Source organism: Euphorbia lathyris, chromosome 8, assembly GCF_963576675.1.
Source record: "Euphorbia lathyris chromosome 8, ddEupLath1.1, whole genome shotgun sequence".
Classification (NCBI taxonomy): Eukaryota; Viridiplantae; Streptophyta; class Magnoliopsida; order Malpighiales; family Euphorbiaceae; genus Euphorbia; species Euphorbia lathyris.
Genome location: NC_088917.1, coordinates 82,197,142 through 82,223,004, shown reverse-complemented (window position 1 = coordinate 82,223,004; position 25,863 = coordinate 82,197,142). Strand labels below are relative to the sequence as shown.

The following is a 25,863-nucleotide window of genomic DNA, read 5'->3' as shown; positions in this document are numbered from 1 at the left end:
TATGGTTTCGATTTAGGAAGTTATGTTTAGAGAGTTTGTGTTTTGTCCTAAATTTTTTATTTTTATAATTTATTTGTTGATTAGTTTTAAATACGCTCATATTAGACATTTTACATACTAACAACAACAATTCATTATAATTTTATCAAACAAAAAAAATAGTTAATAACAACAACTAACAGTAACAGACAAAAGTTAACAACATCAACTGCTATCAACTCAAATAAATAAAAAAACACAAGCCCTTAAAAAGAGCAACAATATTAGTTGGCTAAAATTGAGATGAACGTGTTACATAATATTTTATAGTTATTATTTTTAGACTTATAGGTTTAATACCTAATTTGCACTCTGAACTTATCCAAAAAGTTTGATTGGCCCGCTCAACTTTGAAAGTATCTTGATAGCTCCATTAACTTGCGTAAAATGTAATCAATTAATCGTTTGCTTGCCAAAAAAAAAAAAATATTCAGTATGCGAAAGATATATTGCACGCACCTTTAAATAATCCAAAGAATTCATTAAAACATATTAAAAATGAAGTTCTTACTTGGCAGGTCCGTAGATAGACCAGTTCAAGCAGTTCTATGGAACAGGGCCCCAAATTTTAGGGGCCCATTTTAAATTTTTTTTTTATGTTATTTTATTAATTAGAATTATATATATATGAGTTATTAAAAATAAAATAGAACAAAACTTACAGTTCTTCAACCTACCCTTGGCAGCCGCGCGATCCATTTTTTGAGACGGCCATCTATTCTATTCCTTTTGAGTTCTTCCACTCCACCTCTTCATTAGGTTGTTTTGTCTTATGCCTGCAACAAATTTGAGAATCCCAAATTCAAAGTAATTATTAAATTAATTGATTCATTATCATTATTATAAATCAAAAACCTTTTGTACAGTTTATAAAGATCTCAGTACAAGACAAAAGTTTTAGTTTCTTATTATCAACAACAAAACATACAAATTGTTTTTATTATCAACAACACATACTTAAATTCTATTAATTTGCTTCTCTCTCTTTGTAAACTAATAACTTTTTTTAGGTTGAATTTTGTTTGGCTGAAAATGGAGAGTGGCGTGGTATTTTACTGATTTTAACTTTGAAGCTTCTGTCTTCCAGATTGTTTCGATCCACTTGTCATTTTCATTTACGATTTTGTATGTTCTTTTTATTTACTTTGTATTTAATATTAAATACTTGAAACATTGGTTTGAGTTTTTTTAATTATGCCACCTAAAATTAGAAAATACGAATCTAGATATGAAAAATGTATGAAAAGGAAAAAAATCGACGTGTTAATTCAGTCTCAAAGAGGAGTTCTTGACAAGTTCATTACGAAAGAGTCATATTTTCCTCTTGAAAATCAAAGTGTTATCGTTGAAGATGTGGTATCGACTGAGAATGATCAAATTAATGTCGAATTGAGAATGATAATGTTGAGAAAGATAATGTTGATGATATGCCTATTGAGAATGATAATGTTGATGATATGCCTATTGAGAATGATAATCTTGATGTTTTGATGTTTTTGAAAGGTTTAGATTGTTTTCCTAATACAATTATTGCATAGAGAATTTTGTTGACTATTCCTATGACTGTTGCATACGCAGAAAGAAGCTTTTCAAAATTGAAGTTATTGAAGTCCTATTTGCGATCTACGATGTTACAAGAAAGATTTAATGGATTGGCATTGATATCGATTGAAAATGATCTTTTGGAGAAAATAGAATATGAAGACTTAATTGATGATTTTGTTTCAAAAAGTGTTAGAAGGATAGCACTTTTTAAGTAAAAAATTTATATTAGCTTAAAATTATATTAAGACTTGATTGTATTCGCACAGGGCCCCACAAATGTTTAAGACGGACCTGTTACTTGGTAAACTATAAAACTTATTTTCTCTAATATTAGAACCGAATACTTCGACCTTTGTTGTTTTACTTTTCTAAGGTGCGTGCAACACATTCCGCATGTAACTTACTTTTTTTGCAACCGAGTGATTAATTAATTACGTTTTACGCAGGTTGAGAAGCTATGTGAACATTTTATGCAAGTTGAAGGGATTATCGAGACACTTTGAAAGTTCAGGAGACCAATCAAGTTTGTTGGACAAATTCACGAGGCAAATGATATATTAATATATTAAACCTTATTTTTATTTGATTCACTTATTTTTTTTGTTTAATAAATGTTGAAATAATCAAGTTTTAATTTTATAAACATAAAAACTTTCCAAACATTCTAGACCTAAGCTTCTATAGAATCTTTTTGCACTAAAGTTACTGCTCGTAAATAACTGCAAGTTTGAAACCTAACATATTGCAAAACAATTTGTAAAGTTAAATGTGTGCATCATTGGTAAACAATGTTTTTAGGTTCCGTGGCCTTCAACTTGTACAAAAAGCTTAATTGATTCTTAAATTTTTAAAGTATTCCGATAGTTCTCTGAAGTTGTATAAAATGTTCAGTTAGCTCCTTGAACTTGCATAAAATGTAATCAATTGATTACTCGATCACAAAAAAATAAGTTAAACGCGGAAAATGTATTCCATGTTGGAGATTAATATAAGATCTACGATTGGACCTTAACTATCAGTTCGAGCTTTTGGTTCAAACGGTTTCAATCGGTTCTATGACATTCCACGCATCTTAGAATGTGATTACATAATTCAAAAATAAATTAAAAATAGAGTTATTACTTGCTCAACCGCATATCCTGATTTTAGTCATTTTACATTTTTTTAAGACTCGTGCAATACATCTTCCACATTTAACTTACTTTTTGGCAACCGAGTGATCAATTTATTACATTTTGTGCAAGTTCAGAGGACTAACTGAACATTTTATGAAAGTTGAGGGGGTCAATCAAGCTTTTTAAACAAGTTCACAACAAATGATGTATTAAGCCATTTTTTTATTAATAATTCAAAAGTTACATTGTACACAAATCTGCATACTCTTATATCAAAGAGTCCAGTTCCGAAGCCTTAACCGGCACTAATAACTGGATACCAATCTCGGGATAGATTTTTTAGTGTTTCGGTTCCAAATTCTCATTCTTTCACCTCTTAAAATTTTTTGGTGCAAAACGGCTCCAATTCTCAGGATTTGTGCCTCTTTTATAGGGGCACGGGGCACGTTGCCCTTGACTTGTGCCTGCAAGGATCCAAGCCTAAGAACTGCCCCTTGGCTTGGGCCCACCTTGCACCTGTGGCCAAGAGCGATGCCCAAGCCTCCCACATGTTAACAATTTTGGCACCAAATGTGATAGACGCGGCAAACCCTCCTCCCTTTGCAACACACGACCCACACCCACTCAACCACACATGCGTTTTGCAGAGTCTTTATCTGTCCGTCGAATTCAGACCATTCAATTAAAGATGGAACAAAGAGTCAAATTCGCCTTAAACGTCGCATTGGGTGATCACCAACCATCAACTCTATTTTTTCTACTTTAACTCTATTTTTTTCTATTCCATCTTCAATTATAGAGTTATTGTAGTGACATTTTTCCAACTATCTACTCTATTTACAACTTAAATAATAATATTTGTATTAACAAATGATATTTTATTATTACTCCATATGTTACACAATAAATGTCTTTTAAGGTTAATGCACATTAATTAAGAAATACAACTAATTTTAAGTAAAAGACTTTGTTATCTTTGTATTAATTGCATTCACTAGTAACTTTATCTATTCCCATAAAAAATTAATTTAAATATGGATATATTTGATAAATGTAAATTAATTTGTATAGATTAAAACAAAATATCATGTATTGTGGAAAAAAAATTCTTTAAAAAGACAAGTATTGTGAAACGAATGGATATATTATATTAATTTTATATATCATTTACTATTAAATGATAGTTTTTTTCTTAAATATTCGTTAAAACATTTTAATACTTCATATATATATATAGTATTAAAAACCTTAATCTAAAGATAAGGTAAGATACTGTAAGGTTTTAAAGTACTGTTAGAGAGAGTACTTTTTATTCTAAAAATAAAGTATAGAGTATGGTTGGAGATGACCTTAAAATCAATTTAAATCAAATCCATTTTTAAGTGTTAATTCAATTCTTAAAATTTGTGTAAAGAGAGCAAGCCAAGGGCGGTGCCCAGACCCGATCCGACTGGCTCGAGGTGTGAGAGACCGTAGGTTTTGCATTGTCTCCAACCGTGCGTCGAATTAGGACCCAATCAATTAAAGACGGAATAAAAGTTCAAATTAGCCTCAAAATTGGCATGAACAGCCAATTTAGCGCAAATCAAAATCCAAAATTTGTGTAAAGAGTAAAATAAACTCATGATCCGTATAATATGTTTGATTAAAGAGTAAAATAAACTCATGATCAGTATAATATGGTTTTGATATCCGAAATCTATTTAATCTATTTTGATATCCGAATTTTATTATGTTCACGTTTTGATATCCGAAATCTATTTAATCTACTGTCAAACCACCCACCTATCATTTACTGTCAATTTCATTTATACAGCTCAAAGGCTCAAACGAATTAAGCCAAAAACCAAACACTTAATCCAAAATAATAAGGAAAACACATACAATACAAGTTGTTAGTATTTATATATAGAACAGAGAGAAAAACGAATACAAATTCTCCAGCAAGAAGAAATATTAATTAATAACAAGTAACCCCGGAGGAAGATGAAATCACACCCAATTTGAAAGAATAACCCCGGAGGAAGAGGAATTCACACCCAATTTGAAAGAAAAGCCCCGGAGGAAGATGAATTCACAGTCAATTTGAAAGAAAAGCCCCGGAGCATCTCCTTTTTCCCCCAATTTTTTGATAAATTTACAGAAAAATGATTTACAAGTAATTGGATGAATCGTTGTTATGGTTATGAACCTGAGAGAGCTGACCCATAAGAGAGAGGATGCGAGCTTCATAAGATCGAGCCTGATTGAGAAATTCAGCCTCAAGCTCTCCTAGATCAGAGCAGAGCCGCTCCTCCGCCTCTTCCGCCACTCTCAGTCTCTCCAAAGCTCTCTGTAGCTCTATTCTCATCTTCTCCTCCCTCTCTTTACTTTCTCGCACATCTTTTTCCAGCTCTTCGTTTTTCTTTTTCAGCAATTTTGGATCATTTTTCTCTTCATAATCTGTTCTAGATATCCCCATTTTTGTTTAATTTTGTAAAGAAAGGGGAGAGAAGCTTTTGTGTTTTATAGAATGGGATCGCCTATGTCCAGGTTCAATGAATCTCAACACATTCATATATTTGTCCATTTAACTCGATCAAAATAATATCTTCCCAAAAGATTTGGACGCACTCTTTTATTTTTTTATTCAGCCAGCCACTCATTAAAAAAGTATTTAGTCTTTGTTTTAAGCTTATACTTCTATTTTTTAAATAAACAAGAGTATTTTCAATGATTTGAGGGAATATCCATAAAAAAAATGATTTGAGGCAACAAAGGTTCAAATTGGTCCTAAAGTTGTTATAAATGGTGAAATTAACTAAAATCAATTACATATTAACTCTGTTCTTAAAGTTGATAGGAATAATCACATAACTCATATGCATTGTGACTTAACTCATATATCGTGTGGAATAGAAACTCTGTAATGGTGTTATTGTCCTAAAATGTGAACACTAGCAAGTGCACTAAATACAAGTAATAAACTGTAAGTAAATTATCATTTCCACAAGAATAGAACAGTTGAATATAATTACTTAAAAACATGAGTACAGTCAGATTTAAAAGTAACTTATCACTCAAATTGAATTGGTGTTGTTTGACAAAATAAAAAAATAAAGCAAGTTCAAAAGAAGTTTGATTTCAGATTTGGGGAAAACAGGCATACATCATGCATAGAAATTATAGTGAACAGACACTTCACTCCTTGTTCATTAAGTAGAAACAGTTTTGGCTTAAGGTATCTTTCACGAAAATCGGTTGAGTTAGGTGTCCCTTGTTCCCAACGTTCTTTAAAAACAATTAAAATAAGTCTCCTTGAGATTAATATATCTCCAATCATTAAGAACAGGAAAACATTTAATTAAACAATTAAAACCCTTAACACATAATCAATTATGTCTCCGTTTCATAATTATATGTGTTTAGTGAAAGTTCAGTTTCACAAATAGAGTCTCCTCGTAATTGCTCCACTAAGAAATAGGTTAGCTACTCCTATTTAATGCTAATTACTCACTGAATAGTCAAGCTAAGTATACTTAGGGGGCGTTTGGTTCACAAATGGGTAAGGGAAAAGGAATCAAGAAAGTGAAATTAAAGGAAAGGAAATGAATAAACATTAATTTCCCTATGTGTTTGGATATGTTTAGGAAATGGAATGGGGTAAAGGGAATCCACTTCCCTACAGGGCCTGGGGTAGTGGACTTAACCTAAAGTGGGGTAAACCCATAATCTAAAATGGGGAAAGTGAATGAGTTTTTTTTAAACAAACAATAACAAAGGGAATGAAACCCTCCCATTCTCATTCTCATTCCTAAAGACCCCGAACCAAATGAATTTAGAGGGAATTAAACCTGCTCTTTTACCTATTCATGCACATCTGCATATCTGTTAATTAAATTACTCACTCATAATTGAATGAGGTAACACAAAAATAATAAGGAAGAAGAGAACAATTCATTCAAAAAAACTAAAAACAAAGTTACGCACTAAAGATTCAGATGTAAAATCTGAATGATCAAAACATAAAAGAAAGCTCTTTAAATAGCCAAAAAATCAAACAGAAATCACTGTTCTAGATAAATTAAAATATTCAAGATAAGGTCTGCCAGACTATTCTGACAGACAGAAAACAGTCTGCTGAACAGTCAAACAGTCCATGTTGTATCATTTTCTGCCAAAATCATGGCTGTTTTGCAGCAAATTTAATTCTTCTTCAAGAAAGGTATCCTTGGAATTCAGAAAAGATTAATAATTCATATTTTGGGTTCATGCTCCACCCAACCAGTTGTTCTCACTCATTTCTGGTTGTTCTTCTCCTTTAAGCACTCCTTTCCTCTTGCACCCAACATGAGCTCTTCCATTGAACGGGTAGTGACCCTTGAACGAGCAGAATATGTTTTTCTCCAAATTCCTCTTTGATCCTTGGTTCTCCATTTTGGTATTTTGGCTCCTCCAAATACCAATTTCACTCCGATCAAGCACAAATGATCTACCAAGGTCCTCTTTCTATAATCTATAGGAAAATCACTTAAAATTCTCATTAATAGCTTAATTATCCAATTAAATCATGAGAATTAATGGGTAAAAATAAGTATAATATACGCATATCATGTGCATACACATGGCTCAATAATACAGGAGGTCCCACACGCACCAACATACACCGAACCAAACCAATAGCTCACGCTTGAAGTGTCCGATTCCTTACTCACACAAGTGCACAACCACAAACAATCCCTAACACAAGAAAGTAGGAAGTAGTGGTCTGATGAGGCAAGATAATGAGAGTAAAAATAGGAAGAAATTGATGAATGGAAATAGTGGGCTGATGTGGCAAGTTAGTGGGTAAAAGATGGGAGAAAAATATGAATAGTTGGTAACCAACTCAACAAACAAACTACCCTAAAAAAGTATATATATAATCCCAAACATTCATTCCAAATCACCAACCAACAATCTGTAAAACACATACATAATGTCACAATCTTCTTATATTCTTAGCTTTGTTTTTCATAATTCCTATTTCCAATTTTACTGTTCAATCTTGTTTTAATTTCAATTCAATCCTTCAGAAATATAATTTCAACTTGTTTACATTCAATTAATAATTGCTAGTCCAAAAGTTACTAATTTATTGGCTAGAAGTTCACTAAAATCATTTTCTATCAAGTTTTATAGTTTCTCTCTAGTAATTTTCCGTTCCCGTTTCAGACAATTTAAAGTCCGTTTTTGCTCTCGGTCTCTCATAAATATCTGTTCCTGACTTCCTGAAATTCAAATTTAGCATTTCATTTTTCCTGATTCCGTGTCCGGAAATACATTTTACGAGCTAATCTTTGCACCTCAAATTCTTTTACACAATCTACCGAACTTTTACAAATTCTACCCATTGTTTTTGTTTTATCGTTTCCGAGCCTTTAAAGTCCATTTTTGTTCTCGACTTCTTATAAACATTTGTTCCTCACATTTTAAATTTCATGTTAGCCTTTCAATTTGCTCGATTCCGAATCCGGATTCTCATTTTACAAGTCACTCTTCTGACCCTAAATCATTTTACATTTTCGGTTTTAGCTTTATAAAATGTACCCCATTTTCCATTTACACGTTCTCGAGCATCTAAAGTTCGTTTTTCCCCCAATCTTTACATACACTCGTTCTTGAATTCTTGAACTTCATTCTACTCTTTTGATTCACTCAATTTAGTATCCAAAAGCTCACACACGAGTCATCCAAAGTTTTGTCCAAATCTGCCTCTTACTTTAATTAATTGTTCCGATCCACTCAATTACCACGCAAACCAGAAATCCTCTATCAAAGTCATCCTCGTTCCTTACCGACCAATCGTGGTGTTCATGAATCCCAAGCTAACGTCAATTCAACGCCTCACCGAGATAGCCAATTGTAGCTCCGAGTTTATCGTTTGAATTTTCAATTATGTTTCTTTTATTGTGAATATTGCAATTCAATTGCTACACACATTATTGATTTGTATTAACTTATTTCTTACAATTGTTTAGCCATATATTATATTAATATATATTTATTTCAATTGTAATTATTTATCTTTAAACATTATTCAGACCTTTATTTACATATCCATTCATCAAAGCTTGTGTCAATTTTGCACTTTTATTTTCTTACCCTTAATCGTCTTTATATATCCACAATAGCTTAAAAAAATATTAACTATCTAGCAAAATTTATAAGAGTCCTAAAGATCCAAGATGGACTTTTTCAATCCTTGCATCCCTCGCCAATCGTTTCGTTTAGATTTCAAGTTTTATCGCACAAAATCCATAAACTTAACCGTACACATTAATTAAGAAGTAACTTCTCTAGCACGCCCGCACACTAACCACACGTGGCAAGATTGAACTTAGCAATATTTGCAAAATATCGCTAACAGAATCATATTTGCAAGTAATAATTATAATTTTATTATCTTTATTAATAAAGTGACATATAAAAACATTAGAAAATATAACAATAATTTTAACCATTCGTGTCATTTCGTATCGTTTTCGGGTTAGTATATTAACCCTATCCAAAAGTTTGCGTGTCAGTTTCGTATAACATTACCTACTAAACTAAATTTGAACACTAAAATTTCATGTCGATTTTGTGTCATGTATACTTTTACCAACTCTGTAAATACTAATCTCATGATCGATTTTTTAATGTTTTACTACCAAATTCTCCTTTTTTTCACCTCTAAATTTTTCCATTCAAAAGTGTTGATAAGCCCAAAATATACCTAAAATAGCATGCATAAATATGTCAATTTCATAGGAAAAATATGTTAATTACATTATTTTGGAAAGATTTTACGTTGGTATTTGTTACTTGTATCCAAAGTGTTAATTATTTGGAAAAATCCAAATAGAAGCTTAAATGGAGCAAAAATGAGTAAGAAATCAAGTTTTCAGTGAAAGACGCATACGAGATTCAGAGGCCGCACCAGAGATTCAGCAAACAAAACAAATGAGGCAATATCAACTCTCTGTTGCGACCGAGATTCTGTAAATCTCGATCGCGACACGCATCTAGTAACACTAGAAACGCGCAATTCGTCCACTCCTCCTTGCTCCCTAAGCCGCGATAGAGATTTCAATAATCTCTACAGAAACAGCAACTCAATTTAGCATATTTTACATGTTTTAAATTCCAAGTGACGCATTCTTTCATCCAGATAGAGGCGACTCTTCACCAACGGATACGTCCCTTCAACTCATCTCTTGAACAATTATAAATAGAAGAGATTTTCAGAATTCAAAATTAGATTTTCTAGTTTTATAATTTTGTTAGAAACATACTTATTATACAAGTTGTACAAATAGTTAGATACAATATACATATTTTATAGTTTACATTAGAGTTTTCTTCGAAGACGAGTTTATGCTCTGCAGTGACCTACCAAGTGCTATTTCGAGGATTCAGTGAGAGGAACCAGTGTAGGAGGCACCCCAGGGTCTCACAAACCTACGAAGTTGAGGAAAGGATTGACAACCCGGAACTCAATTAGTTAAAATGCTATCCAAGCTTCTTCTTCTCTCTTAACTTATGACGTTTCAATTCAAACTAATAAAATATCTTTTCAATGCAATTCCATTTTTACTGTTGTTTATTTAAAGTTTGATCTAACCGATATTCTTTAAGTAATCTAATTTGTGTTTTTATGCAAAACATTTATAAACAAATTTGGTATTTCCCGTGAAAACTTTGTTGAAAACTTAAGCAAATTCGGATTTATATTTGGTCATTGTGTTACCCTGAATAATCGAATTTAGATTCCGAATTTGATTAAGGTTTTCAGTCTTAGACCGAAAGGAAAGATTGATTACAGTTCAATTCCTGTCAATTGAATTAATTGATAATTTGTTACATATCTTTCTAAACAAATCAAAGTTATAAGTTGTGTTTTCACTTAGTATAAATAAGTTTTGAAATTAACTTTAATCTAAACATAATTTTTAGAAATTGTAATTTTAACTATAACCAAAATTTGAATCAGAATCCATACTATCTAAACCATTTAACGATTTTTCTATTAACCTCGAGAAAACGAATTTAATCAGAATTATAAGTTTTTATTATCAAAACGTTTCCTATGGGATCGATATCTTTTTATTACTACAAGCGAAACCGTGTACTTGTGGAAATCGCTCAACAAACATCCAGCCACCGATTCTCGAGATTCGTGCCCCTTTTATAGGAATACGGGACACACTGCCCTTAACTTGCGCCCGCACGGACGCAAGCTGAGGGGCTGCCCCGTTGGACTTGCGCCCACAAGGGGGTTGTCCCTTGGCTTGCGTGCGAGAGCAAAAGGGCGGTGCCACACCCACTCAACGTCGCGTTTTGCAGAGTCTCCATCCATCTGTCCAATTCGGACCCAATCAAAAAGTAAACCACTCACCTATTATTTAGTGTCAATTTAATTTATACACTCATGATTGCACCTCAAAAGCTCAAACGAATTAAGCTATCATCAACCCAAAAACCAAACACTTAATCGAAAATAATAAGGAAAACACATACAAGTTGTTATTAGTATTTATATATGGAATAGAATAGACAAAAACGAATACAAATTCTGGAGCAAGAAGAAATTCACCCGGAGGAAGATGGATTCATAGCCAATTTGAAAGAGAAGCCCCGGAGGAAGAAATTTCCTTCCCCAATTGTTTGTTAAATTTACAGAAAAAATATTTATCAGTAATTGGATGAATTGTTATTATGGTTATGAATCACGGCAATGGCGAATACATAATTGTTCGGTTAGAGATGGTGTGTAAAATATTTGTTTTTTTTTTCTTCTAAATTGAACTTGTTCAATTATATATGGAACAATTACAAAACTAGCACATTTTTGGGGGTTAGTTTTCATTTCTAACACACTTTCAAAATCTCACCAAAACTAACACATTTCATTAACTAATTTCCAACCTTACCCTCATCTCTAACCTTTTAATAACGTTGTCTTCCCCCCATTTTTCTCTTTTCGTCCCGCGCGCTCTCTCTCTCTCTGTCTCTCTCTCTCTCTAAAGAACGGGATCAATTTACAGCTAACGATCAATAATCAATCCAACCCACAGTGTGTGCTTCAAGATTTTTATACACAATCATGTAAGTTTTTCATGAATTTACAATATTTAAAGCTTCGTCCTATTCATTGTTGATGTATCGATTTGTTTCTTTGAAACCCAATGTATATCGTTGTTGTCGTCTATTCATGCTATTCCTGTTCGTGCGAAACCCTAAAATGAGTGACATCAATTGTAAGAAGATGCATTTGATTTGGAACTTCAATCTGCGATTTTCTCGACAGTGTCGATTATTGTCGATACTGTCGATACTGTCGATATGAATGTCGATACAAGATTCATATCGACATTCAGAGATGTGTGATTTTCCATTCTAAATCATAAAATTCAAACACAAAGCACATAAAACATAAGCATAATTTTTATATTATATATTAAAAAGGAAAGAAATACATAAAACATTAAAAAACGAAAAAAACAGAGTAACAAACACAAAACACATAAACAAAAAAAAGAAACAAACACAGAACAACTAATATAAGTACGTAAACATTAAAAACAAAACAAAAAAAACACAATTATTGATACTCAAGACCCATTAACACCTCAGCGTAGTCCTTCTTGGACTTCTCCAAGTCCCGCTTGAGGCGCCTTACTGTCCTCCTGAGCCGCCTGTTTTGGGCCATGACTGACTCCAGAAGGTCAGAGGTCTCTTCTGCAGCCCACGACATGGTTTGTGCCATGCCCCTCATGAACCTGACGATTTCGTCCGTGTCTCCATCACGGAACGAGAGGATGAAAGAAGCCACGAGTTCTTCAAACTCAGGCATAGGATGAGGTGGTGGTGGTGGCGACTGTGGTGATCCCGGTGGTGACGCTGCCATTATTTTTGGATAAACTTGAGAACTGAAGAGTTTACTAGAATGAATAATAAAGTATGAACAGGTAATGAGTCTATTTATAGATGAAGGAATTGTAATATGCATGGGGAATCTCAACAGACTATAGGGTGATATTCAAATAAGAGTGACATTCGAAGAAGATTGAAAGTCAAATTAATCATTACCTGCATTTAATGCTCACTAATAGAGTATTCCAGAAAAACGTCTATTCATATTCCGTCGATATACGTCGATATATAATCCGTGTCGACATTCAAACCGACAATACTTTGCAGATACGTGCCGATAGGTGTCGAAATCTATGTTGTATCGGCATATATCGACGTATTTAATGCTTAGCCTGATAGTCAAAGTCATCATTACATGCATTTAAGGCACCGCTTAACAGATCATTCTAGAAAAACGGCTATTCAGATTCCGTCGATATACGTCGATATATGAGCCGTATCGACGTATATGCGCCGATATGTGTCTATATGCAAGTTGCATCGACATATATCGGCATATCTCATAGTTTGAAGTGTGAATACCAATAATATATAATTTTCGTTAACTTTCTTCGTTTAGTTACAATAATATAACATTTAATTTACTTATGTGTTTATGGTAATGCAGAAATATGTCCACCCCGAATATTTGTCTGTGTATGGTTTCGTGGGATGGAGAATGGAAAAAAGAGGGGCCAATGGACACTATGATATACGTTGGTGGTCAATCTAAGGTGTTCTAAAAACTCTGCTGGCAAATAGTGTACTCTATCTTATGTATTGTTACTTTGTATTCATAATTTGTGTATTGATAATGAGTATTGATAATGAGTATTGATAAATAGTGTACTCTATCTTATGTATTGTTACTTTGTATTCATAATTTGTGTATTGATAATGAGTATTGATAATCGTCGATATGTTTCCATATCGACATTGTACACGCCGATATGTTTCCATATCGGATATGTCCACGCCTTCCATGACCCCATATGTCCCTACGTAATCGCCGATATGTTTCCATATCGACATTGTACACGCCGATATGTTTCCATATCGGATATGTCCACGCCTTCCATGACCCCATATGTCCCTACGTAATCGCCGATATGTTTTCATATTGACATTGTACACGCCGATATGTTTCCATATCGGCTATGTCCACGCCTTCCATGACCCCATATGTCCATACGTAATCGCCGATATGTTTCCATATCGGCCTTGTACAACAAGAAGATGTCACCAATAATATACATTTATAAGTTACCAACAAACATTTACATGTTAAAATAGATTATAAGCCAAGCAAATTAGGCATTGGAATAAGATCATTCTGGTTCAACAATCTTTGGTTGAAGAGTTCCAAGCACACCCGCAGCCTATAGAAACGTCCATCAAACCCAGAGAATCCATAATCCGTACATAATGGCCCTTTTTCAACATAATGCTGAGCAAACAAGCATAGGAAGACACCACAATCATTGGATTTGCGCAGCTGTTGTGGGCACCCGCGAGCCCTCTCCCACTTTATCAATCTATTGCCGTTATCAGGCCGCCCACTTTTCTTCCAAAACTCGGCCTCTTCCATTGCTCTTGTCATGATACGAAAACGGGGTTCAAGCCATTTGTCCATTGATTCTTTGGATGCATTTGACTCCAGACTATCATAGAACTCTATCCTCATTTCTTCCACGTAGAACACACCGAGTAACCAGTGTTCTCCTTTATAATTGATGGGTATTAGCACATGTTTAACCTCATACCAGGGCCGACTGTGAAACTCTTTCATCCCATTGATTCATTGCACAAACACATTGGAATGTCCCCATTTGCCGGGTTTGTCATAATTCTTGGTCATATTTGCAAACTCCATAAAGCCAAAGAAATTTGAGTCGATGGCAGTCCAATCCTGACTTTGATGGACGTATTTACCGTTTAATAACCACAAAAATGGATTTACAAGCTGCAACACACATGCACAAATAAGTTCAAACACAACACATACATAGTGAAGAATATAAACCAACAACTTGGAAAGTGACCAATATCTTACTTGACTGTCTATATACTTTCCAGTTATCTCTGCCTCTTCAAACCACGATACAGTCTGACCCCAATCGGTTCCACCTAACGTCCTCAGCTGATCGCGGGGGGTACTCTTCTTCCAGTCGTCATATGATTCTAGAAGGTGTCCTTTTATCCGATCGCGACCATCGTGTTGTTCCACGGGGTACTTTGCATCATCATCATCATCATCAAAGTGATATTCCATCCGAGGATCAGTGAATGGTGACTTAACGTCTTTCCCACGTTTCTTTTCTCGCTGGGGTCTACCTTTCACATCTTCCTCCTTGATGTTTACATCCCTTCCTCTACCTCTCCCTCTTCTTCCTCCTCTTGTCCCTCTTCCTCCCACTCCATCCCTTCCTCCTGCATCCCTTACCCCCCCTCCTCTCCCTCTCCCTCCTCCTCTTCTACCTCCTCTTCCTCCTACTCCTCTTCCTCCTCTATTACCCTGCCCTTCCTCCTCATGTTTAACCTCGATAGTCAAATCTTCTATTTCTCCTTTGTCTTCACGTATAGGTAAAGACGATTGGACAACTTGGTTAACCAGAAGAGTAAGCTGTCCATGATCGATCTCAGCATCATGGCCGTCATGGCTCTCATCCTGTTAAAACACCAAATAGAGACACAGATTATGTCATTGTGAATTCAGTTAAAAGCACCACCTTAAACGTTAAAAACAAACTTACATCAATCAGCATAACAATTTCCCTCTCCTGCTGCTTCTTCTCTCTTTCCTCCTGTTCTTTCTTAGCCATCTCCTCCTGTTGCTTCTTCTCCCTTTCCGCATGTTCTTTCTTAGCCCTCTCCTCTTGATCTTTCTTCTCTCTTTCCTCCTGTTCTTTCTTAGCCCTCTCCTCATGATCTTTCTTCTCCTTCTCCTCATGCTCTTTCTTCTCCCTCTCCTCCTGCTCTTTCTTCTCCATCTCCTTCTGCTGCTTCTCCCTTTCATCCTGTTCTTTTTTAGCCCTCTCCTCATGATCTTTCTTCTCCTTCTCCTTATGCTCTTTCTTCTCCATCTCCTCCTGCTGCTTCTTCTCCCTTTCCATATGTTCTTTCTTAGCCCTCTCCTCATGCTCTTTCTTCTCCTTCTCCTCCTGATCTTTATTCTCCTTCTCCTCCTGGTCTATCTTCTCCTCAGTTTCTCTATTCTCCCTCTCCTCCTGAACAGTTTGGTCATCCAGACCTTGTCCTCCAATCCCCATATCATACATATCAACGTCGCGTTGTGACTTCAGTTCCTGCACATCACGTTCTACAACGGACAATCTATTTACAAGGGTATTCAGTTTCCTATCTTGCTAACCAAAGTGTTCAGTTATCATCTTCTCCTGCTCATCAAACTTGGCATTCATCTTCTTCTCGTGCTCATCAAACATCCTCCTCAGTACTCGTTCAATACCAGAGTGTTTCTTCTTCTGGACAGGTACTCTAGGTGAGACAATGAAGGCATTTTCATCATTATCAGTATCAGATTCACTGCCATCCTCTACATCAACATATCCGCCTTCATATGTACCCAATCCCTCCTGTTCCTCCTTTTCCATACCTTCATCCTCTTGCTCCTCTTTCCCCTCTTCTTCCACCTCCTTCCCCTTTGCAGCCTCTTGCCCTTTTTCCTCCTCTTGCACCTTTTCCAAATCGGTAAAGACATGGTCATAATTACAATGCAGACCATCCACATGGTTTACTAGATGATCATACCATGAGCTTTCTTTCTCGGTGTCTTCAGCTGTAAGTTTTATGGCATTTGGTTTTACACCCGACTAAAAATACAATACAAATGTACAAATAAACAAATCAGTCAGATGTATAGCACAATAGTGACACATATAGGCACAATGCTTGGTCAACTTACTTCAAAAATGGTTAGGACTTTGGGCAATTTAGCGATAGCGGTCTTTTTCCATCGTAGCCATCGTGGGATGCGAGTGCCTTTCTTCTCATACCATGTCCGGGTGGCATCCCATACTTCCAACAACCAAGCCTGCAACAAAGGTACAATTCATTATTTATGCCTATGACCAACATTTCTAGTATACAGAATATACACACATCATACCTGAAATACGTATGCAAAACCATATAGGTTGTATGAGACACGGTTAATCCTTAAATTCTCCCTATAAGCGATCAATTGATCAATTCGGTCTTTTCCACCATCTATTCCATTAACAAGAGACCTGTAGGTCACATCCCAGCCACAAACACCCCACGGGAACTCGTTAAACAATCTTGGAAATTCAACAAGTTCCAACACCCAACGAAGAACTTTTTTTTCCCGAGTGTTATCCAACACACAGCCAATGGCAAAATACAACATGGCAAATGAAACTGCATCATGGTCAGACTGATCCTTCCAAACAGTTTGCAGCATAATTGTTTCCACGTCTTTATAGGATGGTGTAGGGATGCCTGGAAAAAACTTATTCCTAATTCTATATGGCTTCTTTATCCCACTGAACCTTTCCAGAAATGCTTCCATGTCCCCAAACCGTAACCCACTTAGGAGTCCAAACTCCCAATCCCCAAATCTTAACTCAACACCTCTAACTCTGAAGCAAAGCTCCCTGGGTTTGAGGTCTTCACGTATGATCTCCCTTGTTAAAACGGTGTGGCATAGGACTCCTGCAAATACTGTATTGGTCATTTCCAAGTACTGACCGAAGCAACTCTTCCTAAATAGATTTAGTTGGTCTGATGTTAACAACCCCTTTATCTATTCTGCTGCTTGTAGGTTACACCTAACCGTGATGACGCTTTCCGTTCCAAATGCTTTTTTGTATTTATATGCAGGTTTCTTCTTGGCTTTCTTCTTCGACGGAGAGGCATGCTCATCTCTCTTCCTCTTGTCTACACGATCATGCTGAAAAATGTTGTAGACATATAATCAGGGAACATAAAATCAAGCTAATTATAACGTTGACCTAGAATGAGCTAGCGTATGCTAGAATAAGAGAGTTATCGGCAATATAACGTCGATATGAATGTTCTATCGGCAATATAACGTCGATATTAATGTTCTATCGGCAATATAACGTCGATATGAATGTTCTATCGGCATTATAACGACGATATGAACGTTCTATCGGCAAACTGATCGACGATATGAATATTATAGCGGCAGTATATCGTCGTTATGGATGTTCTATCGGCCATTAGGCTGTCTATGAATATGTGCTATCTACAATTAGGTTGCCGATGAACATACACATCGACGAATTTCAACCAAACCGAATGACTTCCTAACACCAGACGAACCCAGAAAAAACCCTAACACCAGAAGCAGTAAACGAAACGAAACGAAATGTTCCTTCTCAAACACAACAAATGTACATGCAATAGAAGAGAGTAACACGCAAATGTAAAGTCAAGTTATTTACCCTCTTTTTCGTTCTTCCTTCTGAGTTCGATTCGTTGTCTGAGCTTTGTGTTCTCGCCATGTCAACTCCAAGTAACAGAGATTCGCCGGATGAAATGTACAGAATCGGCCAATGAATCGCCGGAAAGTTAGAGAGATGAATAGAGGGGTGTTAGGTTAGAGTGATGGAAGTTCGAATATTGAAGAGCGGGAGCGGAGTGTTAGAGATGAGGGTAAGGTTGGAAATTAGTTAATGAAATGTGTTAGTTTTGGTGAGATTTTGAAAGTGTGTTAGAAATGAAAACTAACCCCCAAAAAGGTGCTAGTTTTGTAATTGTCCCATTATATATATATATAGTGTTTGAGAACCAATTTTTAAGTATCAATGTAAAAAATTTCAAAATTAAACTATATTGTGTTTAAGATTCTTAACATGTAAAAAAATTTGTATATAATAATCTAATAGAAAAAATCGGATTTAGGGACGGCCTAATAGGCAAAAAAAAAAAAAAAATAGAAATTTGGGTAAATTAGACCCATGGCCATTGAACTTTACACATTTTAACATTGTGGCCATTGAATTTTAATTCTTAATGGTATGATCACTAAACTTTACACTTTTTAATACCGGTGGCTACTAATTTTTAGCCAAGTCCTCAAAATGACCGTTAACGACCTCAAAATGAAAATATTCAAGAATTAAAGTTGTTCAGAACGACATTTACCATCAAACCATCTTTTTTATTTTCCAAAATCACATTTTTTGGAGCTTTCTCTCTCTAAAAATTCAATTTCTCTCTTCTAACCAAACAACATATAAATGACATCAAAACAAAAATTTTCAACAATTAAAGTTCCTTAGAATATCATTAACTCTTCGAATTTTTTATTTTTAGACCGTCAGTGGTCGTTTTGAGGCGTTGAGTGGTTACCGGTGTTAAAAAGTGTAAAGTTCAGTGGCAATACTGTTAAGAATTAAACTTCAATAGTTACAATGTTAAATGAGTAAAGTTCACAGGCCATGAGTGTAATTTACCCTTAGAAATTTAGAATTAAAAAATTAGAAATTTAGATTTAGAAATGAGCTAAAATGAAAAAAAAAAAAAAAAAAAATTGGAATTGTGGATTTAGAGGGTGTCTAAATATTGGAGTGTTAATTCAGTACCCGATCATTATTTATTGAAAACAGAGAACCAGAACCACCATGGCCTCAAATTTCGTGAAGACATGAAAACGAAACTATTGTGGTCATGGTAGTTCTGGCGGCAGGAGGGGCTCGGGCCCCTGAACCTGAGAGAGCTGATCCATAAGAGAGAGGATCCGAGCTTCATAAGATTGAGCCTGATTGAAAAATTCAGCCTCAAGCTCTCCTAGATCGGAGCAGAGCCGCTCCTCCGCCTCCTCCGCCACTCTCAGTCTCTCCCAAGCTCTCTGTAGCTCTATTCTCATCTTTTCCTCCTCCTCTTTACTTTCTCGCACATCTTTTTCCAGCTCTTCGTTTCTCTTTTTCAGCAATTTTGGATCATTTTTCTCTTCATAATCTCTTTTAGATATCCCCATTTTTATTTTATTTTGTAGAGAAAGGGGAGAGAACCTTCATTTTATAGACTGAATCTCAACACATTCAATTTTTTCCAAAAGATTTGGACCTACTCTTTTATTTTTTTATTCAGCCAGCCACTCATTAAAAAAAATATTTAGTCTTTCTTGTAAGCTTATACTTTTATTTTCTAAATAGACAAGATTATTTCCAATGGATTTGTGGGAATACAGATTGAAACTGGTCCTTAGAATTGATATGAATAGTCAATTTAGTACCAATCATTTTTGGATATCAACTCAATCCTCAAAGTTGACGAGAAGAGTTAAAATAACCAATGATCAAATCAGCCCTGAAAATATAATATACAGTAAAACTTTTATAAATTAATATTGGATAAATTAATAAACTCTTTAAAATCAATTTTAATAAATTAATAAGATAATAATTTTCTAGAATAACCCTTTATAAATACATTGTATTATTACCTCTATAAATTAATAATTTCTAAAATATATATACGAACTATATATAGATATACATACTTAGGATAATTTAGCAAAATATTAATCTATAGTAATTTATTTTTTCTTGAAATTTAAATCTAATTGAATTTCATCTCTAACTATTTTCAGTGCATTCAAAAGTTTTGATGTATCTTTGTCAAATTGTAACAAAAAATTGTAAAGAGTTGATGATGCTATATATAGTTGCTTCTTTTCTTGTGATTGGTTTCAAAAGTACTGAATCATCCTTAGCTTCATCCTCATTTTTTTTTGTATGATTTGAAACAACACTCCATATAAATTTATATAGTAATTCATTAACCATGATACATTGAATATTTTTAACATAAATACAATGAACTTCCAATTCAGTTAACTTATATAATGCATATTTAATTTTATTTGTTCATTGATTTTAGATAAAAACTTTATTTAAATTAGTAATTTCAAATTTATTTTTAAGAAATTTTAAAATCACTTTATAAATTAATAATGATTAATTTATCGATTAATTAATAACTCTATAAATTAATAAAATTACATGGTCCCAACATTATTAATTTATAAAGGTTTTACTGTAGTTTTAGGGTCTCTTTGTTTTACTTACGGTTTGGTGTTTGCTGTTACAGTTTGCTATTTATTGTTGGAAAAAATTGTTTTTCCAAAAAGTAGGGATTTCTGCTTTTGTAAAATGCTGCTTTTCAGGTGTAAAAGGCAAACAATATATAACTAACCAAACACCTAAAACTCTTCCTTTTAAAGGGAAAAACAAACATGAGCATGAAAAATAGCTACCAAAGACTCTCTTAATACCCAAATTTTATCATGTTTACATTTTGATACCTAAAATATATTTTTATACTTAAAAAACTATTATATTCTTAGTAGCCGCATGATACTTTCGCGTCGGCACTAGTGCAGAATATCAATGCACTAAAACGTTTTGTAATCATGAATGTTGTATGGAGTTTATTCTTTTTATTTCTTTTAAATATTTTTTTTCGAATTAATTAAGTAATAATATTAAGTAATAACATATGATAAAAATAAATTTTGGGATATAATTTATTTATAAAGACAACATACCCAATTTTGGATAAGAATTAATTTAATTTAAGATTTTAGTTATGCTATTTTTTTTAAATGAAATAATTATATTAAGTGATAAAATGTGAGAAAAATAAATAAATGCCGAAATTACACTAACAAAAAAAAAAAACTATAAACATCTCTCTAAATAGAAGTATGGGTCTGAAGGCTTCAATGGGAAACCCTAATGGATTTCTCTAACCTCTTAGGGACGGGTAATGAATCCGGATCTAATCAATAAGTAAATCAACAGATTTAGACTTATCTCTTGTAGCACAGATCCGTTGAATAGCAGCGAAAGTAATTGACATTGACTTCATATCACTGATCTAGGAGGTTACCACACTAAAGGAGTAATCACCCAGAGTGAGGGGCATGGCTAATTTGTAAGACTCTTTTAAAAGTCTACACGGCGTGTGGGAATAGCCACACGACGTGTGGGCTTTTTAAGTTGAATTTTAGCTGGTGATTTAAGTAGTCCAAATGACGTGTGGGATTGGTTCTGAACTCTCTGATGTTCTTTCAACAATCTATACCGCGTGTGAGATCTATTTTCACATAAATAGCCTTTCATTTGCTTCGGTGTGTTGCCCCTTTATCCCGACTTCTTCCGGCACTCGTCTCCTCTAATCTGGTCGATTGGATGCCCGCATCATCATCATTGACAGTCTCGGCATCACACCATTCCGCGATTGGATTTTGAACTCTCGCGAGAAAAAGGCTTATTTATCCATAACAGAAAATTGCTCCATCCTTCATTGCTAAACAAACTAACGGTTTATGCTCTTGAAGTTCTTGAAATTTTCTCAATCCTTTACTGCTAACTAAAACTTTATCAACGATTTTATGGTTCCATCATCATTATTTATCATGTCTTAGAGAAATTATACAGGAATTAGATCGTTTCTTTAAATGCTTGTATAATAGACTTCTCTCCTTTGAGGCAGGGGCAGAGCCAAAGAGGACAAGGAGAGTCGGCCGAATTTCCAGCCCCGTCCGCACAATTAATTTTTTAAAATAGCATTTAAATTATTTTACACGTTTCAATCTCCGACATTTAGATTCTGGCTTTGCCATTGCTTTGGGGGCAATATGGATATCAGTTATAAATGGATTTAAGTATTCGAATGCAATGGGAATTTCGGGTTTGATATCATTTGCATCATTTTGATAGAGTAAAAATAATAAAGTATAAAAATACCTCTAACATTTAGAAACACAATTTTTATCTTTAATGTTTAAAATTGTGCAATTTTATCTCTGATGTTAGCGGTCAAGAGCAATTTTGCACTTAACATTTACAAGTTTAATCAATTTTATACATTATTATAACATACCAGTTGGTTCCAAAAAAAATCGCATTTTATGTGATTTAATAATAAAATTAAAGATTAATATTTATAAATCTAGTAAAATATTTAAATTTTTAGATGAGTGATAAAATATCGAACGTGTGAAGTTTAGATGATAAGCTTCCAAATCGAAAAAACAGTTTGATGAATTATTCTCAAATTGACCTAATTTATAACGTTAAGGGTAAAATTACTCTTGGATATTAATATTAGGGATAAGATTGTACAATTTTAAACGATAAGTAAAATTACTCCCTGAACATTCAAAACTTAGAATATTCTCCACCTAAGCTTCTATATAATCTTTTTGCAGCTGCTTGTAATTAACTGCAAGTTTGAAACATAACATATTGCATCATAAATCGTGAAAGAATTTGTAAAGTTAACGATTTTGTTTGGTTTTAGTGTTGCTATTGAAAAATGTTTTTAAAAAACGGAAATATTAAAGGCATTATATCCATTTAGATCCCTAAACTAAAACTTCAAACTCAATTAGAATCTGAAAATATCAAAATCATCAACCAGATCCCTGAACTAAGTAAAAATCATCAATTGAGTCTCTATATTATTCTAAAATCATAAACCGTGACTATTTGATATAGACTATAATCATCTCTGTGTTGGTTCAAAATGAGTTTGAGGAAAATGATCTGAAACTGTTCAACCGAATGATTTTCGATGATGCCTCAATTGATGATTTTTATTTAGAATAAAGATTCAATTAGTGATTTTTGAATAGTTCAGAGACCTCATTGATGATTTTAATAGACTTTGAAGCCTTAGTTTAAGGAGCTAAATATACATTATGCTTTTACAAACGGAGATATGATTCCAAATCAAATACGTAGGACCCAAGACTTGCCCCTAGGACGTAGGACCCAAGACTTGCCCCTAGGACTTGGGCCCACAAGGGGCTGCCCCTTCACTTGAGCCATGAGAGAGCAAGCCAAGGGCCGTGCCCAAGCCCGATCCCACATGTTAACTTCTTTGGCCCCAGGTGTGATAGACGTGACAAACCGTCCACCCTTTGCAACACACTGAACGGCGTCTTTTGCAGTCTCTCCATCCGTCCAATCACAATCAAATTAAAGATGCTCTAAACGAATTAACCTATCATTTACTATCAATTTAATCTATACACTCATCATTGCAGCTCAAAGGCTCAAACGAATTAAGCTATATCATCAACCCAAAAACCAAACACTTCAGCTCAAAGGCTCAAACGAATTAAGCTATATCATCAACCCAAAAACCAAACACTTAATCAGTAAATAATAAGGAAAACACATACAATACAAGTTGTTAGTATTTATATATAGAACAGAGAGAAAAACGAATACAAATTCTCCAGCAAGAAGAAATGTTAATTAACAACATGTAAACCCGGAGGAAGATGAAATCACAGCCAATCTGAAAGAAAATCCCCGGAGGAAGAGGAATTTACACCCAATTTGAAAGAAAATCCTCGGAGGAAGATGAAATCACAGCCAATTTGAAAGAAAAGCGCCGGAGTACATCCTTCCGTCCCCAATTTTTTGATAAATTTACAGAAAATTGATTTTACAAGTAATTAGATGATTTATGAACCTGAGAGAGCTGATCCATAAGAGAGAGGATACGAGCTTCATAAGATGGAGCCTGATTGAGAAATTCAGCCTCAAGCTCTCCTAGATCGGAACAGAGCCGCTCCTCCGCCACTCTCAGTCTCTCCCAAGCTCTCTGTAGCTCTATTCTCATCTTTTCCTCCTTCCTTTGCAACACACTGAACGGCGTGTTTTGCAGAGTCTCCATCCGTCCAATCACAATCAATTAAAGATGTTCTAAACGAATTAACCTATCATTTACTGTCAATTTAATTTATACACTCATCATTGCACGCTCATACGTGATTAAGCTATCATCAACCCAAAAACCAAACACTTAATCCAAAATGATAAGGAAAACACATACAATACAAGTTGTTAGTATTTATATATAGAATACATTACAATACATATTCTCGAGCAAGAAGAAATATTAATTAACAACATGTAAACCCCGGAGGAAGATGAATTCACAGCCAATTTGAAAGAAATCCCCGGAGTACATCCTTCCTTCCCCAATTTTTTGATAAATTTACAGAAAATTGATTTTACAAGTAATTAGATGATTTATGAACCTGAGAGAGCTGATTCATAAGAGAGAGTATGCGAGCTTCATAAGATCGAGCTTGATTGAGAAATTCAGCCTCAAGCTCACCTAGATCGGAGCATAGCCGCTCCTCCGCCTCTTCCGCCACTCTCAGTCTCTCCCAAGCTCTCTGTAGCTCTATTCTCATCTTTTCCTCCCTCTCTTTACTTTCTCGCACATCTTTTTCCAGCTCTTCGTTTCTCTTTTTCAGCAGTTTTGCCTCATTTTTCTCTTCCAAATCTCTTCTTGATATCCCCATTTTTGTTTTCTTTTACAGAGAGGGAACCTCGTGTTTTATAGACTGGTATGACTATGTCCAGGTTCAATGAATCTCAACACATTTCGCATATTCGTTTATTTTTCTAAAAGATTTGGACCCACTCTTTTATTTTTTTATCCAGCCAGCCACTCATTACGAAAAGTATCTAGTCTTTCTTTTTAATCCGTGTGTCCGATTACTTGAATTATTAGAAGAATTCGTTCCAAATGGAGAATCTTCCATACATATTTTGACACATTTAATATAGATTTATATTATAAAATATTTTACTATTTTAATTATTACATAAAATCATAATACATATATCTAAATATGAATTAGAAACCCTTCGAATGATATGGAAATCGATGCTTAATATAAAAACTCGTCCGATTACAAGTAAATTTAATAACAAGTAAATGACATGTTACAAAATTAATAAATCTCCTTTATTACATTTTTATTCTACTAAAAAAATCCATAAATATAATTTATTTATATATAATATAATATAATATAGGTTTAATACATGTCCAGTCTTTCCATATTATCATAATACTGCAACTGACATTTCAAACTTAGACTTGTGATAAGTAACACTCTCAATTTGCTTATTTGGAATAAATAACCCCTTAAATTGTTTATTTAGAACAAATAACTGCTCAAATTGTTTATTTTGGAACAAATACTGCTAAATCCAAAAAAAAAACATTCAATATAATATTACACCCGAAATAAAAGATTTCCAAAATATTGATTGGTAAATCTAACTAACCTACTAATACATTAACTAAAGGTAAAAAAAAAAAACTCATCAAATCACAAATATTAACTTATTTGAGGGGTTATTTGTTCCAAAAAAGCAAGTTGAGGGGATTAGTTGTCACAAGTCTAAGTTCGAAGGATTAG

General features: G+C 34.1%; 3 protein-coding genes across 3 annotated transcripts; all 3 read right to left on the bottom strand.

The window, feature by feature from the left end:
- Window positions 1-14,972: 14,972 nt before the first annotated feature.
- LOC136204035 (vicilin-like seed storage protein At2g18540) lies at window positions 14,973-15,892 on the bottom strand. The gene is made up of 3 exons (XM_065995227.1): window positions 15,368-15,892; window positions 15,109-15,282; window positions 14,973-15,044 (listed from the first exon to the last, which is right to left on the bottom strand). Exons 1-3 carry the CDS (start codon window positions 15,890-15,892, stop codon window positions 14,973-14,975), a joined length of 771 nt encoding a protein of 256 aa, XP_065851299.1.
- An 87-nt stretch (window positions 15,893-15,979) lies between these two features.
- Window positions 15,980-19,590, bottom strand: LOC136203442 (uncharacterized). The gene is made up of 4 exons (XM_065994599.1): window positions 18,062-19,590; window positions 16,741-17,544; window positions 16,537-16,665; window positions 15,980-16,444 (listed from the first exon to the last, which is right to left on the bottom strand). The coding sequence occupies exons 2-4, from the start codon at window positions 17,326-17,328 to the stop codon at window positions 15,980-15,982; spliced, it is 1,182 nt and encodes a 393-aa protein (XP_065850671.1). The 5' UTR covers window positions 17,329-17,544; window positions 18,062-19,590.
- A 4,867-nt stretch (window positions 19,591-24,457) lies between these two features.
- On the bottom strand, window positions 24,458-24,972 carry LOC136204093 (protein RESPONSE TO LOW SULFUR 2-like). Its single transcript, XM_065995286.1, has one exon. It carries the CDS (start codon window positions 24,952-24,954, stop codon window positions 24,658-24,660), a length of 297 nt encoding a protein of 98 aa, XP_065851358.1. The 5' UTR covers window positions 24,955-24,972; the 3' UTR covers window positions 24,458-24,657.
- Between the last annotated feature and the right edge of the window lie 891 nt (window positions 24,973-25,863).